The 14,209-nt window shown below is 36.6% G+C and overlaps 1 protein-coding gene across 6 annotated transcripts in view; it reads left to right on the top strand.

The window, feature by feature from the left end:
• LOC136738487 (intersectin-2) overlaps positions 1-14,209 on the top strand; it is a 235,780-nt gene that overhangs the window by 207,338 nt on the left and 14,233 nt on the right. For all 6 annotated transcript variants that reach the window (XM_066698568.1, XM_066698407.1, XM_066698655.1 and 3 more), the window contains 3 exons: positions 11,735-11,856; positions 12,198-12,304; positions 12,736-12,919. In XM_066698568.1, coding sequence (XP_066554665.1) covers positions 11,735-11,856; positions 12,198-12,304; positions 12,736-12,919 — 413 coding nt within the window. The remainder of the gene's footprint in view (positions 1-11,734; positions 11,857-12,197; positions 12,305-12,735; positions 12,920-14,209) is intronic.

Genomic DNA, 14,209 nt, shown 5'->3' with positions numbered 1-14,209 from the left:
ATCACTTTATTAATGGACACCAAACAACCACGATGGGTCGAATGGCCTCCTCTGGTTTGTAAGCATTGTTATGTTCTTATGTTTTAATATTTGTTTAAGAAAGATGTAATCTTAATTTTAAACTTAAATATAACATCTGGTTTTGTGCATCCAGATAACAGTATAATCCTTGATTTAATCTATGTTATTTACTTTCAGATACTTTCAGGTATTATAATTAAGTCTGCTGGCGGTCTGTCAAAAAACATATCTTTGTTAGCAGCCAAAAATGCAAGTACAGCTTTTCATCTTAAATATGACAGTGTAAACTAAATTGACATTTAGTACTATTTAGTACTGGTACTATTTATAATGCTCAATTATTGCCATGCCCCCAAATTATCTTGCCATATGTAAGGTTCACATATCAACATACAAAGTGACCCATTATTGAACAACTACTGACTTTTAAACGTAATTATGATAAATTAAGAATAGCTTCCAAAGCCATGGGCATAAACCTGATGAACCTTACAAAAATAGGAAGACACATTTGAAAAAAATACGAAAACAATAGCTTAGGCTTAAAAGAAAAATATGAAAATTGTCTTTAATATTTTACTTAAATGAGTCCACTTCAATAAAATATACTCCTCTGTTACCTCAGCTGTTGTGTTATCTTAATAGTTAACTGCAGTGAAACATAACATGTATACATACCAATGTTATGGGTGTGTGAAGTAAACCATTTTTTTATTACTTATTTCAAGACTAATTATCAAAAAAATCAGAACCAATATCAATAAAACACAAACCATCATCTAGAACAGCAATACTTGTAGTGTCTTGAAATAGCAGGATTTCAATTAATTCATAATTGTAGACTTAAAAATACTCTGACACACCTTAGTCACATGATAATTGGTTGATGGCTGTGTGTACTAACAGTTCCATTGGATGTAAATCTTGTGTGGCCTACCATACATACCATGTGCAAAAATGATATTCTAGTCCTGGCTTGGGCCATAAAAGCATAACTAGCACACTCGCCAAAATGATTGGTTGATGTGTTAGTAGGAGTGCATGAGTAAAGTATCTGTGGTTTTCTGTTCTATTGCATAATTTTAGTAACTTAAAATGTAAAATAATCACTTTCAGCAGAATCATGGCCACAGTAAATATCTCATAGACAAGCTCTTCTGTGATTCAGGATGAAATGTTTCAGGCATTATTTGCATAGTTGAGAAAAATGGCTCCTGTTGCATTGTAATAACTACATGGAATAAAGGCTCATATTGCATTTGTATTTGTCCTTTTTATTTGTTTACCATTATTAATATGAAAGTCGCTGTTTATCTCCTGTAAATTATTAATAAATTGTAATTATAAACGCTAGATAAAATATTGATAATTATGCCTGTTTATATTATCTAAGCTGTATATTGCTGTAGATTGTATTTAGCATTTATTCAAATTCATTGTATTATGTACATCTTTTGCAACTGTAAGTCACCCTGGGTAATCTGCTAAATTCATAAATGAAGGCCAAGGCTCTCCTGTTCAAATCAGTAGCATTGCAAATAATGGCTTATCATTGTCGGCTGAACTCGGCAATGCAACAAAACTCTAAAATTAACATCCTCCCAAGACTTCTATATACCTTACCCCTGCTATGCCTGACAAAAAAGTTGTGGTGGACTTTAGACACCTCTCAAAATGTATTTGGCACAGAAAGAAACCCAGACATAAAATCCAAAAGCTACAACTACCAACTGAGAGAGGTGGCTTGACTTTTTAGCAAATCTAACTTTTTATATCTGGGCCTGCCATGCCCACATTATTTTTCAGTGGATTCATAATGATCCAAAGTCCATGTGGGTTGACAATGGATTCATGGTGTTTTTCACCATTTTCCTTGTGTAGTATATAAAATCACTTCTGAACTAAAGACAAGTCCACTAATAAACACTGTCAGGGTATGGAGAGACATCACAAAATGTTTGCGAAGAAGGGGATTTTCTTCAGCTTTGGTGCCTCTAATTAAAAATAAGTTCCCTCCTGGGGCCAGTTGCATAAAACTATATTAGACTGGTCTAAACAATTAGACTGGTCTTAATTTGACAGTTAGACTAGTCTATGCAAGTTCGTCAGTTGCATAAAAATTAAGACTGACTAAGACTTAGCCTGAAAAATTAGCCTCCTCACTCCCACCCTAACTTGGAACTGAAGTCTATCTTTCCATTGAAAATGCTGGCCCAAATCTACTGCGATACTGACAGGCGGAGCCTCCCGCCGGCTCTCACCCACCCCCTGTCCCGCCCACTGCAGTCCCCACAAACATCGAGACCCCTACTGACACACTGCAATAACCAACTGTATATTTTACCTGCACTTCTGTAATTTTGAAACTTTAATTTGTATTATGACCAATTAGTAATCATGTGCTGTATTTAGCACTTTTGTTTTGCTATTTGCTATCCTAATTCGCCCTGGATATGGGCGTATGGCAAAGGAATACATAATAAATAATAATAATAATAAACTCTGCGCTGCTTTGCGTTTAGTATGCGGATGCTTCCTCTTAAATTAGCATATTATTTAATAGTTTCTCCCGTCTTTACAGACCTCACAGCGCATACACAGCGGTTTGACGGTTAACTTTTTCTTCATTTAATCCCATGCCTTTGAATATTTGAATGCATTAGTGAAAGTTTACGGAAATGGCGCCCAATTGATACATTTCTCTACATTATATTTCAATAACTACCATAGATTATCTAGAAAATAATGTCTTTCACCATTGGCAGTGCAGAGGTGTCAGATTTATTACTCACCTGTATGATACTGACACTTTATTCTCTTTTGATCAGATTAGAATACATTTTAACATCCCTTCTGGGTTCTTACACTTTTTTTTTTTGTTTGTTTTACAAATTCGAGGACTTTTAAGCACCCATAAAGCACTGGCCTCCACCCAGTATATTCAAGTCAAATCTTCACTTTTTCTAATCCTTCTTTTGCTTTAGGTTTAATTCAGAATTCATTCAAAGCACATTTTGCACATGTTAGGTATTAGTCAATTTCTGATTTACAGTCTGCATCAAACCCTGGAAACAAACAGGTGGGTTTATCAGATACAACTACAAACTTGTTATGGGGAGCTGGCTAAATTAAATATGTGCACCTAACTTGGGGAGATTTTATAATTTATTTATATATAGACGGATCGTAAAACAAAATTTTGAATTGCATAGACAAATATCTGCTACTCTCCCATGACCACAACTGCATGCGAGAATGTTCCCGCTGTAGCGTAAGGTACACTTATAAATTTCAATTTAAGAAGTGAATTTATAGTATCACCTTATCACAAATCCTGGAATCTTGTAGAACTCAATTTCTGTAATAATTGGACACAGACACCAATTCCAAAGATATAAATTGTCAAATGTATTCAAAAACAAAGACTAAATGTAGCACTACACTAATTATACAAAAGGGAAAAACTAATTAAAATTCAACTCTAGATCAACAAATCAAAGACAAATCACTTCCGTGACCAAATCAAAGACCATGGGATCGCATATGATAACACACAAATCGTTAAACAAAAAAGGTTATAAACACATTGACTACAATACCGGTTAGTAAGACGAAGGTGAGTCTCTCGTTAGTATTGTTAGTCAGACATTAAATAACTACGCAGGTTAGTATTTATGTCAGGTAACTTCTCGTTATTATATATATATATATATATATCAGTCTCATTTACGTTTAGGTGCCGAGAAAGATCCTATCATTATTTGTTACCACAATTTCCCTTAACTGATTATTATTCAATGATTAAGGATAGGCAGGGCCACCAATAATCTAATGTCTATTAACTTGTGTCAATTTCAGACTAAACAGTTAAACAGGAATGAGAAGATATTTCTTGTCGTTGACAGATTTTATTTCTAAAATTATCAACAACACAGTTTAATGCAACACACATTTATATTTAAGAAAACTAAATGATATTACACATTCTAGAGTTATGAATCACAGATTAACATTTCTAATTGATTTCTCAAATGTCATGAATCATGAACTCCAAACTGTTAAACTTATCTGAACTTCGTTGCAGAGAGGCCTCTCTGTCTTTGGGCTCAGATAACAGCACACGGCACGAGGTCCGTGTGGTTTGGAACAAAGGCAGTCCGGTTCGGCTTTGTCCAAGAACTTCCACTCAGTCGATGCACCTGGAAGTTGGGGTTTCGCGAATGTAGACTCTTTTCCAAACAGATTTTCCACTGGTTTGAAGGCTCCAAGGTTGTGCACAAAATCTTCTTTGTAAGCAGGGTTCCACCGTAGTTACTTGAAGACGAAGTCTTTGAGGAAAGCAGGGCCCTGTTTGTTCCAAGGGTCAAGTTTCTTAAGAATCAAATAGCTATTTAAATGACTGAACACTTGCGTATACAGTCCAGCTGTAAAACTCCACTGATCAGGTGGGCACAGGTGGGCAGCGCAGTCTGTAAAGTTCTTTATTTAATTAAGTCCTTTAAAATAATTCTTCGTACGGCTCAATCTCCTTCTCCCAGTTTAACTCTTCTGTTGCAAAGACTTGGTTGGTTTCTGGTTCCGGTTCGGGCAACAGAGCTACAAGTTGAGCTGTGGCAGCGAGTTACTGGTTCAGGTGAGAGAGAGAGAGAAAGAGACTGTGCGCTGGCCTTTATAGTCTGTCAGATCAATAGGTGATTGGTTCTTGAATTTTTAAGATTGGATTTCGGTTTCAGCCCCCAGTGTCCTATTGGAGGGGGGCTTGATTTATGACTGATGTCAATCCATGCCATCTTTTGGAAATGCCGTTTGGCCTGGGTTCGTAGCTCTATGTCAGGATTTCGGTTCTCGTCCACTTCAAAGAGTTTTTATTACCTACAGGCCCCTTTCTCTAGACATCTCATAGCAGGATTCCAAACCATTTGGCCTACTCTCGGCGCCATCCTCCCCAAAACTGTTACCCCGATGCAAACCAGCTCCAAGCTGATGAGCTAAGGAAATCTGATAACTTTGGGGGGGAGAGGTCTTCTTTAGATCAGTGCTTCAGCTCAGAGCCAAAATGCTCTTATCAAAATACACCCAACATAACGCTACACCGCTAATTGAAAGTACAATATATATGTTGGCATGCCAAGTGGGTGGGTATTGCGTTTTTTTGCCAACCCGACCCTCAGTTATCTGAGCTGATTGGCACTTTAGTAAACCAGTCAGTTTGTTTTGCAAGGATGCCCCTGCCCTCCAAGTAATTGATCAGCGCTCACATTACTATCTGAATATTCATATTTTAATGTTACAATGGCTGTTTTATGCTGCTGTTCTGCACTCTGGAACCAGGAAGAAGCTGACAAAAAAACAGTAAGTTTGTCCCAGTGTGATTGAGGTCAGCAAAGGTCGTATCTGTTGGACACATAGACACCGTTATCTCCTATATTAAATGGAGAAATGGCCACAATCATTCATACTTAACACTGTGACACAATTTAAAATTGTAAGTTCTCAAAAAATAAGTAAATAATGCCTTAATAATTATTAATAATAATATAATTATATATTACTAGTTTAATAATTTAATGTTAGTTTGACACCACCAATTTTTATATCTTTCTTCCTGAAAAAGGCAGTGCCACACAAAGTATTTTAATCTACTACCAGTTTTAGTAATTATACAACATATAAAAGCAGTAGATATTTTAAGTAAATATCAGTTGGAAAAAAAATAGTTACATTGGTAATGGTTGATGCAGCCAAATGAACAATCTTCTAAATATTGTATTGTAACGACAGGGCAGTCAGCGATTCTGTGGGACTTTGTGTTGAGGAAAGGAGTCAGACTCCAATCAGGCCGCTGTCTGTGGTATGTGGTAGAAAGTAAATGAGGAATGTACTATTTTTATTTATTTATTTATTTATTTATTTATTTATTAGCAGACACCATTATCCAGGGCGACTTACGAAATATAAGAGCATATGTGTGTGATGTCCCCTCCAATTAGTCTCTCTGATTCAATATGAGACAATGTGATTTATTTTAACACTAGAACCACCGAGATTTTGTACTACATAGAACCGGCCACAATATAAAAAAAAACTCGGCTGTGACGTAAATGAAAAAAAAACTTAATAGTTTTACATATGAACATCACACAGAACATTTTCAGGTCAGAAACACTGCATTTACATTAGAAAAATACATCAGTTTTTTCAGAACATGCATATTTACATAAACATGAAAAAATAATAATAAAATAAACTTTAGGCAATAAATTGTGTAAACTGGTATAGAAATCAGTATGCACATTTCTTAGCAGACTTATACAATTATAAAACATAAATAACCAGTTATAAAATTAGCATACAGTGAGGGAAAAAGTATTTGATCCCATGCTGATTTTGTACGTTTGCCCACTGAAAAACGCATTTAAAAAAAGTTATAAATTGATTTGCATGTCAATGAGTGAAATAAGTATTTGACCCCTTTGACTTAGTACTTGGTGGCAAAAGCCTTGTTGGCAATCACAGGTCAGACGTTTCTTGTAGTTGGCCACCAGGTTTGCATCTCAGGAGGGATTTTGTCCCACTCCTCTTGGCAGATCCTCTCCAAGTCATTAAGGTTTCGAGGCTGACGTTTGGCAACTCGAACCTTCAGCTCCCTCCACAGATTTTCTATGGGATTAAGGTCTGGTGAATGGCTAGGCCACTCCAGGACCTTAATGTGCTTCTTCTTGAGCCACTCCTTTGTTGCCTTGGCTGTGTGTTTTGGGTCATTGTCATGCTGGAATACCCATCCACGACCCATTTTCAATGCCCTGGCTGAGGGAAGGAGGTTCTCACCCAAGATTTGACGGTACATGGCCCCGTCCATCGTCCCTTTGATGCGGTGCAGTTGTCCTGTCCCCTTAGCAGTAAAACACCCCCAAAGCATAATGTTTCCACCTCCATGTTTGACGGTGGGGATGGTGTTCTTGGGGTCATTCCTCCTCCTCCAAACACGGAGAGTTGAGTTGATGCCAAAGAGCTCGATTTTGGTCTCATCTGACCACAACACTTTCACACAGTTCTCCTCTGAATCATTCAGATGTTCATTGGCAAACATCAGACGAGCCTGTACATGTGCTTTCTTGAGCAGGGGGGCCTTGCGGGCGCTGCAGGATTTCAGTCCTTCACGGCGTAGTGTGTTACCAATTGTTTTCTTGGTGACTATGGTCCCAGTTGCCTTGAGATCCTCCCATGTAGTTCTGGGCTGATTCCTCACCGTTCTAATGATCATTGAAACTCCACGAGGTGAGATCTTGCATGGAGCCCCAGACCGAGGGAGGCTGACAGTTATTCTGTGTTTCTTCCATTTGCGAATAATCGCACCAACTGTTCTCACCTTCTCACCAAGCACAATCTTGTCCCTGACATCCTTGGACAGCTCTTTGGTCTTGGCCATGGTGGAGAGTTTCGAATCTGATTGATTGATTGCTTCTGTGGACAGGTGTCTTTTATACAGGTAACGAGCTGAGATTAGGATCACTCCCTTTAAGAGAGTGCTCCTAATCTCAGCTCATTACCTGTATAAAAGACACCTGGGAGCCAGAAATCTTGCTGATTGATAGGGGATCACATACTTATTTCCCTCATTAACATGCAAATCAATTTTTAACTTTTTTGAAATGCATTTTTCTGGATTTTTTTGTTGTTATTCTGTCTCTCACTGTTAAAATACACCTACCATTAAAATTATTGACTGATAATTTCTTTGTCAGTGGGCAAACGTACAAAATCAGCAGGGGATCAAATACTTTTTTCCCTCACTGTACAACTAAAATATAACATGTAATGCAACATGAAAGTGCACTTTACTACACTGCAATGCCTTTGCAACAGGGCTTTTTGTGTTGCATTTAGCCACCTGGCATTGTCTTTATTCCGTGTGCCAGTGGGCAGAGCTGACTGAAGTGTGAGGGGAATCTTCTCAGTCCTGTATACATACTGAATTTGTGTGTCAACACCAGTAAACACTACCCAGCCTTTCATCAGCCATTTACCTAATCCAAAATAATTAGCATACATGATCAAACAGGTAACCGATCAAGGCATTGATCCAAAGACCTGGGTTTGCAACATGATCAAGATTGAATTCCAAATGTAAGTTATAAGCTTGTTGAGACGATCAGAGGACTGGCAGACGAGAGCTATATCAGGTGCGATTCTTCAATTGTGTATATTTTGTGATATCTGATAATAACATAAATAATGATAATATATTATGATTTTTTTAAATTAACGTGTTTCAGCACTCAACACTATTATAATTATTTCACAATGACTGATTTGATAACTAAGCCTAGATTGTATAGACTGGGAAAGCCAAATTCGGACTACAGAAGCAGAAATAGAAATGGTTGAGATGTTAAATGACTGCTTTCTAACTCAATTTGTCAGGGAACCAACCAGAGAGAGAGCATGCATTGATCTTTTCAAATGACAAAGATAGAGTCAGAGGGACACTAGTTATGGCAAACTGTGATCACAATATGGGTAGCTTTGAGGCACACTTTCAAAAACAAGGACCAAGTCTAAAACCATGGTCTATAATTTTAGAAAAGCAAACCTTGGAGGTATGAGGCATCAGATAGAAGAGAGAGACTGGAACACACTAGATACAGATTCAGTCGAAAATGGATGGTTATATTTTAAGAATATGCTACTTGAGGCTCAGGAGAATTTTGTACCAAAACTTAGCAAATTGAGGACCAAAAAACACTGGCCAAAATGGTTTAATAGAAGTATGCAAAAAAATATCAAGAGAAAGAAAATGTCGTAAAGTCCGTACAAGAGGGATAGAGATTAAACAAAATACAAAGAATATGTTGAACTGCAAAGAGACCTTAAGAAAGGGATCAGGAAAGCAAAGAGGGAAATAGAAAGGAACATAGATCTAAAACTAATGCAAAGAGCTTTTTTCAATACTACAACAGCAAGAGGTCAATAAAGGAGCAAAAATGATAAACAGATAAAGGGCAAAAATGGAAGTATCTTGGAAAACGAACAAGATGTGGCAAATGTTCTAAATGAGTATTTCACAGAGATTTTTACAAAAGAAAAAACAGATAACATGCCACAGGTTAACAATCAGTCCAGTGAAACCCTAAGAGAGATCAGGATAAATGAGGAGGAGGTACTAAACGGACTAGCAGAATTAAAAACAATGTTTATTGTTAATTATGTTATTACAATATTTAATATCTAATAATATTGACTTTTTAATGATAACTGAATCTTGGGTGAAACATGATTAAAACTTGCCCTCCTGACTACAATCATATTAATAAGCCCAGGGAATGTAATCAGGGTGGAATACTAGCTGTAATTTATAGAGCATAAATACCCTTTTTGATAAAATCTAGTCTGATTTTTGTTCTATGCACAGCACTGAAACTGTACTTCTTACTGTAACCAACAACCTTCTTATGAATGCAAACGCTGGCGAGTGCTAGTCCCATTAGACTTTCATGCTGTTAACCATACCATTTTATTTGACTGCCTTAGAAACTGGGTAGTTGTTTCTGACACTGCTCTGAATTGGTTTATATATAATCTCTCCGACAGAGAGTTTTCAGTTTCTAATCCAATTAATTGTGGGTCCCTCAAGGGTCAATTTTGCGGCCAGTTTTGTTTTCTATATGCTTCCTCTTGGTCATATCATACATAACCATAATATCTCTTTTCACTTTTATACGCTTTTTGATACGCAGCTTTACCTGTCAATAAAACATATTGAGTTGAGTAGGTTACATCTTCTGCATGACTGTCTAAATTAAATAATTTGTTGGATGGCCCCAACATTTTCTACAGTTAAATAAGGATAAATCAGAAGTTTGAATTATTGCTCCAAAATGGTTAATTGAGCAAATGTATGCTAATCTGTGTCCCATAACCTTCAATATAAAACCTTCTTCCAGGAACCAGAGTGTAATTCTTGACATTAGTTTGGATTTTGAGCTACAAACTAAAGGAATAATTCACTACTACTACTACTACCAGCTATCTAGTTAATATCATTTTTGTCTTTAGGTCATACTGAGAAGTTATATCATGCTTTTATTTCTTCGCGGCTGTAATTCACTTTACACCTGTCTAAGTTGCCAAGACCCCTCATGTCTGCAGTTAGATCAAAATTCAGCTGTGAGGCTTCTCATGAAGAATAGCAGGAGAGACCGCATTTCCCAATCCTTGCATCTCTGCACTAGCTTCAAATTTGCTTTTAAAGTTGATTTTAATATTTGATTAATTACCATTCAGGGAAGACTTTGTATAGCCCCCGATTACTTTACTGAGCTTTTAACATTACATTACTGGCTACTGACAAAGCCCTTCTGTCTGTTCCAGCTTCCAAGCTAAAATCCAAAGGAGACTGTGCATTTTAAGTTAAGGCCTTCCCGAAGTACGGTGGCTCATTGAGGACATGGAAAAAAAAAAAAACTCTGGTTATCTCATGATCACGACATAACAAGTTATTATTATAAGAACTAGCAACTGAAAAGATGCCCCTTACCCTTAATTCTGTGCTGCCCATGGGACACAAACAGCCCTGTTGCAAAGGCAGTGTAGTGTTGAAACATGTGTTTTCTGCATAGCTGTAATAGACATTTCAAAGCACTTTCAGATTGTATGAGATCTTATATTTGAATTAACTGTTATTTTTGATTTATTATTGGATGTCTACTAACATATTCATGAGTTTTCTTCAATCATTGCAGGTTTTATAAACATTAGAAATTTTGACACAGTAATTAATTGAGTCTTAAACAGCAATTATGTGTGGCCTAGGAAGCATGGCATAATAGTATACAATACTAATACAATACTGGTTTCAAAATTATATTGCATTGTTGATATACAATAGAGCAATAAATGCAAATGGCATTTGGAAATAGTCTTAGACTCTTGCACTCACCTAGTGGGAACAGGTTTGAATGGGTTTGGAGCCAGAGACAAAATGGCTGTTACCACCAGGTTTCTGCTAGTTCCCAAAAATATTGTTATCCTTTAGGAATATTAACACAGAGAGCCAAGCTGAAGGCAGCATTTTTTTATATATTACAACAATGTGATATGAATAATGTTAAGAGATAGCATGATCCAGTTGAATCATGTAAAGTCATGAATTGGTCAAAGAAACGCAGAGAATGACCAAATAACTAGCATTGATCAAATCTAATAGTATATTATAAGATAACACTATATACTACATTTCTCATCCATACTGCAAGTGGTCTGAGAGAAAATTATATGGTGATTAGGCCACCTAATTAAGAAATGAATAATCTCAACAAAAACAATAGGTGTTCAGCACTTTCAGTATTTGACAACCTAAAAATCCTATCAAAAACAATAGATGTGCAGCATTCCATGCACTGCCATTTAATTATACTAATATAAGAACAATAGGTTTCCAGCAAGTTGGCTTGGAAGCCTCAATTTCAAAGCATCATATACCAATTTTTGATAAACAATAAACAGAACCTTAGACAAAGCTGGGTCATAAAAATCATGGGCATTAGGATTCAGCTGAGCTTTATGGTTGAACTGACATTTTTTTTTTCATTTGTGGTAATGTCTTCATGAGACATGAGTTCATTCAGGGTTCTTTGTTGATATTAGCCTCTGCAGTATTAAATACACTAACTGTGTCTCTAATAGAGATTAAAACTCCTCCCTCTCCAAACAGGGTGTGCTGACCTCATGAGCCTTGATACGATGTCTCCCATGGAAAGAAAAAGACAAGGTTATATTCATGAACTGATTGAGACTGAGGAGCGATATATGGGTGATCTGCAGCTTGTTTTGGAGGTACACAACTACTGTCTTAAATTGTATACCGGGTATCATGATTCCACACAGGTAATTTCAATAGAGCTAGTATGAACTTTTCTGATCTGAACTGGAGAAGGATAATCATATAGTGGCCATCCAAGATTAGCCCCAAAGGTGGAATTTCTGGGTCAAATCTTGTTTCTTGGAGGCATTCAGGGTTGGCCCACACCCCCCTAGCGTCTGGGTGAATTGCAGCACAGAATCACTTTACCTTGTCACAGACCCAGATTCCTTCTTTTATTTGTACCAGATATAATTTTGACATAGTTTCTGCAATTCTGTCATTTTCACAACTTTCTTTTGTTTTCTATGTTTAGGTTTTTCATAAGCCCATGATGGAGTCTGGTCACCTTACAGAGACAGAGATATCATTAATCTTTGTGAACTGGAAGGAACTCATAACATCGAATACTAAGCTCCTAAAGTGAGTATTATAATAAGTATAAATATTTTGTATTATAAAAAGTTGATATTGATCTAAAGTTTTAAGATTTAAAAAAATCTGTGAAGTATATCAATAAAAATATAGGAGGAAGAAAACAGTGTGCATCTACATCTACAAGTCTTCAGTACTGCTAGATTAAGATAAATGTGTGTGAGTTATAAGGTTGGTGGCGCTACAACGGTCCCAGGGAGTATGTAGGATGTCTCCCATCGATGCTCTGAGGAAGACCAAAAAGTCAAAACGCAAAAATCATCAAATTGTTCGCTATTTCTGTAATATTTCATAAATGAAGAATATTTTTAAAACATCACGATTGTGGACTGTTTATAGACGGGAGCTGCTGTCCATCTCTTCCTTTGATTGCCTCTCTCATTAGAGGATAATCCATTTCATAAATGTATGTGTTTTAGGGCAATGCGAGTGCGCAAGAAGACAGGTGGGGAGAAAATGCCGGTTCAAATGATAGGAGACATCCTGGCATCTGAGTTGTCCCACATGCAGGCTTACATCCGGTTTTGCAGTTGCCAGCTTAATGGAGCATCTCTTCTCCTGCAGAAGACTGACCAGGAGCCTGAAGTCAAGGAATTTCTCAAGGTATTTAATTAATTAATTATTATTTAAGAAAAGAAAATAACTAGTTCTACTCCCCTATTTATTTATTTTCATTCTTGTCGCACCTATAAGAGCATCTACTCAAAATGATCAAGTTGTACACATCAGTATAGAAAATACTTCATACATGTGGGAGGTTCTGAGACTTAATGTCAAAAGTTGTTGATATTCCCTTCTGTGAGGTCACAGAGGAGCTTGTCCACTGTCTCTGCATGTAAGTTGTATGACTTATTTTTGCAGATGTGTATATATATATATATATATATATATATATATATATATATATATATATATATATATATATATGTATATATATATATATATATATATATATATGTATAGAAATTCCTGAAAGAGAAATGTAGGTATGTGTTAAACAAGGTATCTGTCATATCCCCTGTCTGACTGGTCCCATTATCACCAGCAGAGGTCGCCCTTGTCCCAGTTGTCAACTCTTCCCAAGCTCTACACTTCCATTAACCTCATTATTGAATTTTCAGTCTCTCGGTTCTCACCACACCTGCTACGTGTCCCCTACTCATTTGCCCCTTATATATAGCCCTTTCTTTCCAGCCTTCAGTGCCAAGGTCTTGTTGCCTCTCCTATTGAGAGTCTGAGCCTTTATTCATTGTGTTAGCCTTCCTGGATTTACACCTTTGCCCCAAGTTCCTTACCTGGCTCCTTTTCTCCGCACCTGGGACCTCTGGCTACTCCTGTTAGACAACCCTGACACTATGTTGAATCTTTGTTTTAAAATACAGGCCTGTGATACAGACCAGACCAAGAGATAATACTTCCATGTTGGTCTTCCACTGACATATGGGCACACAGCAGGAATAAGTTAGATGGCTACAATGCCCAGTCTCCTCATAGACTCCATTACTGAATTTCAATTGAAGTAACAACAGCACGAGTGTTCGAAGTAAAGTTCTTCAAAATACATTCTATTATCCATAAACTAGGGAAATAAACCCAAATGCAAATTACAAACTGCTAACAGAATCTATAGCTAGCTTCTTCCTTACTTTGATAACAAACAAGAATGGGTGACTGAAAACTTAATTAAAGCTCAAATGTATTGTAGCGTAAGGTACACTTATACATTTCAATTAAAGAATTGAATTTATAGTATCACCTTATCACGAATCCTGGAATCTTGTAGAACTCAATTTCTGTAATAATTGGACGTAGACAACAATTCCAAAGATATAAATTGTCACATTTATTCAAAAACAAAGACTAAATGTAGCACTACACTAATTATACAAAAGG

Source organism: Amia ocellicauda, chromosome 1 (genome assembly GCF_036373705.1).
Source record: "Amia ocellicauda isolate fAmiCal2 chromosome 1, fAmiCal2.hap1, whole genome shotgun sequence".
NCBI lineage: Eukaryota > Metazoa > Chordata > Actinopteri > Amiiformes > Amiidae > Amia > Amia ocellicauda.
This window is presented reverse-complemented; position numbering and strand designations above follow the sequence as displayed.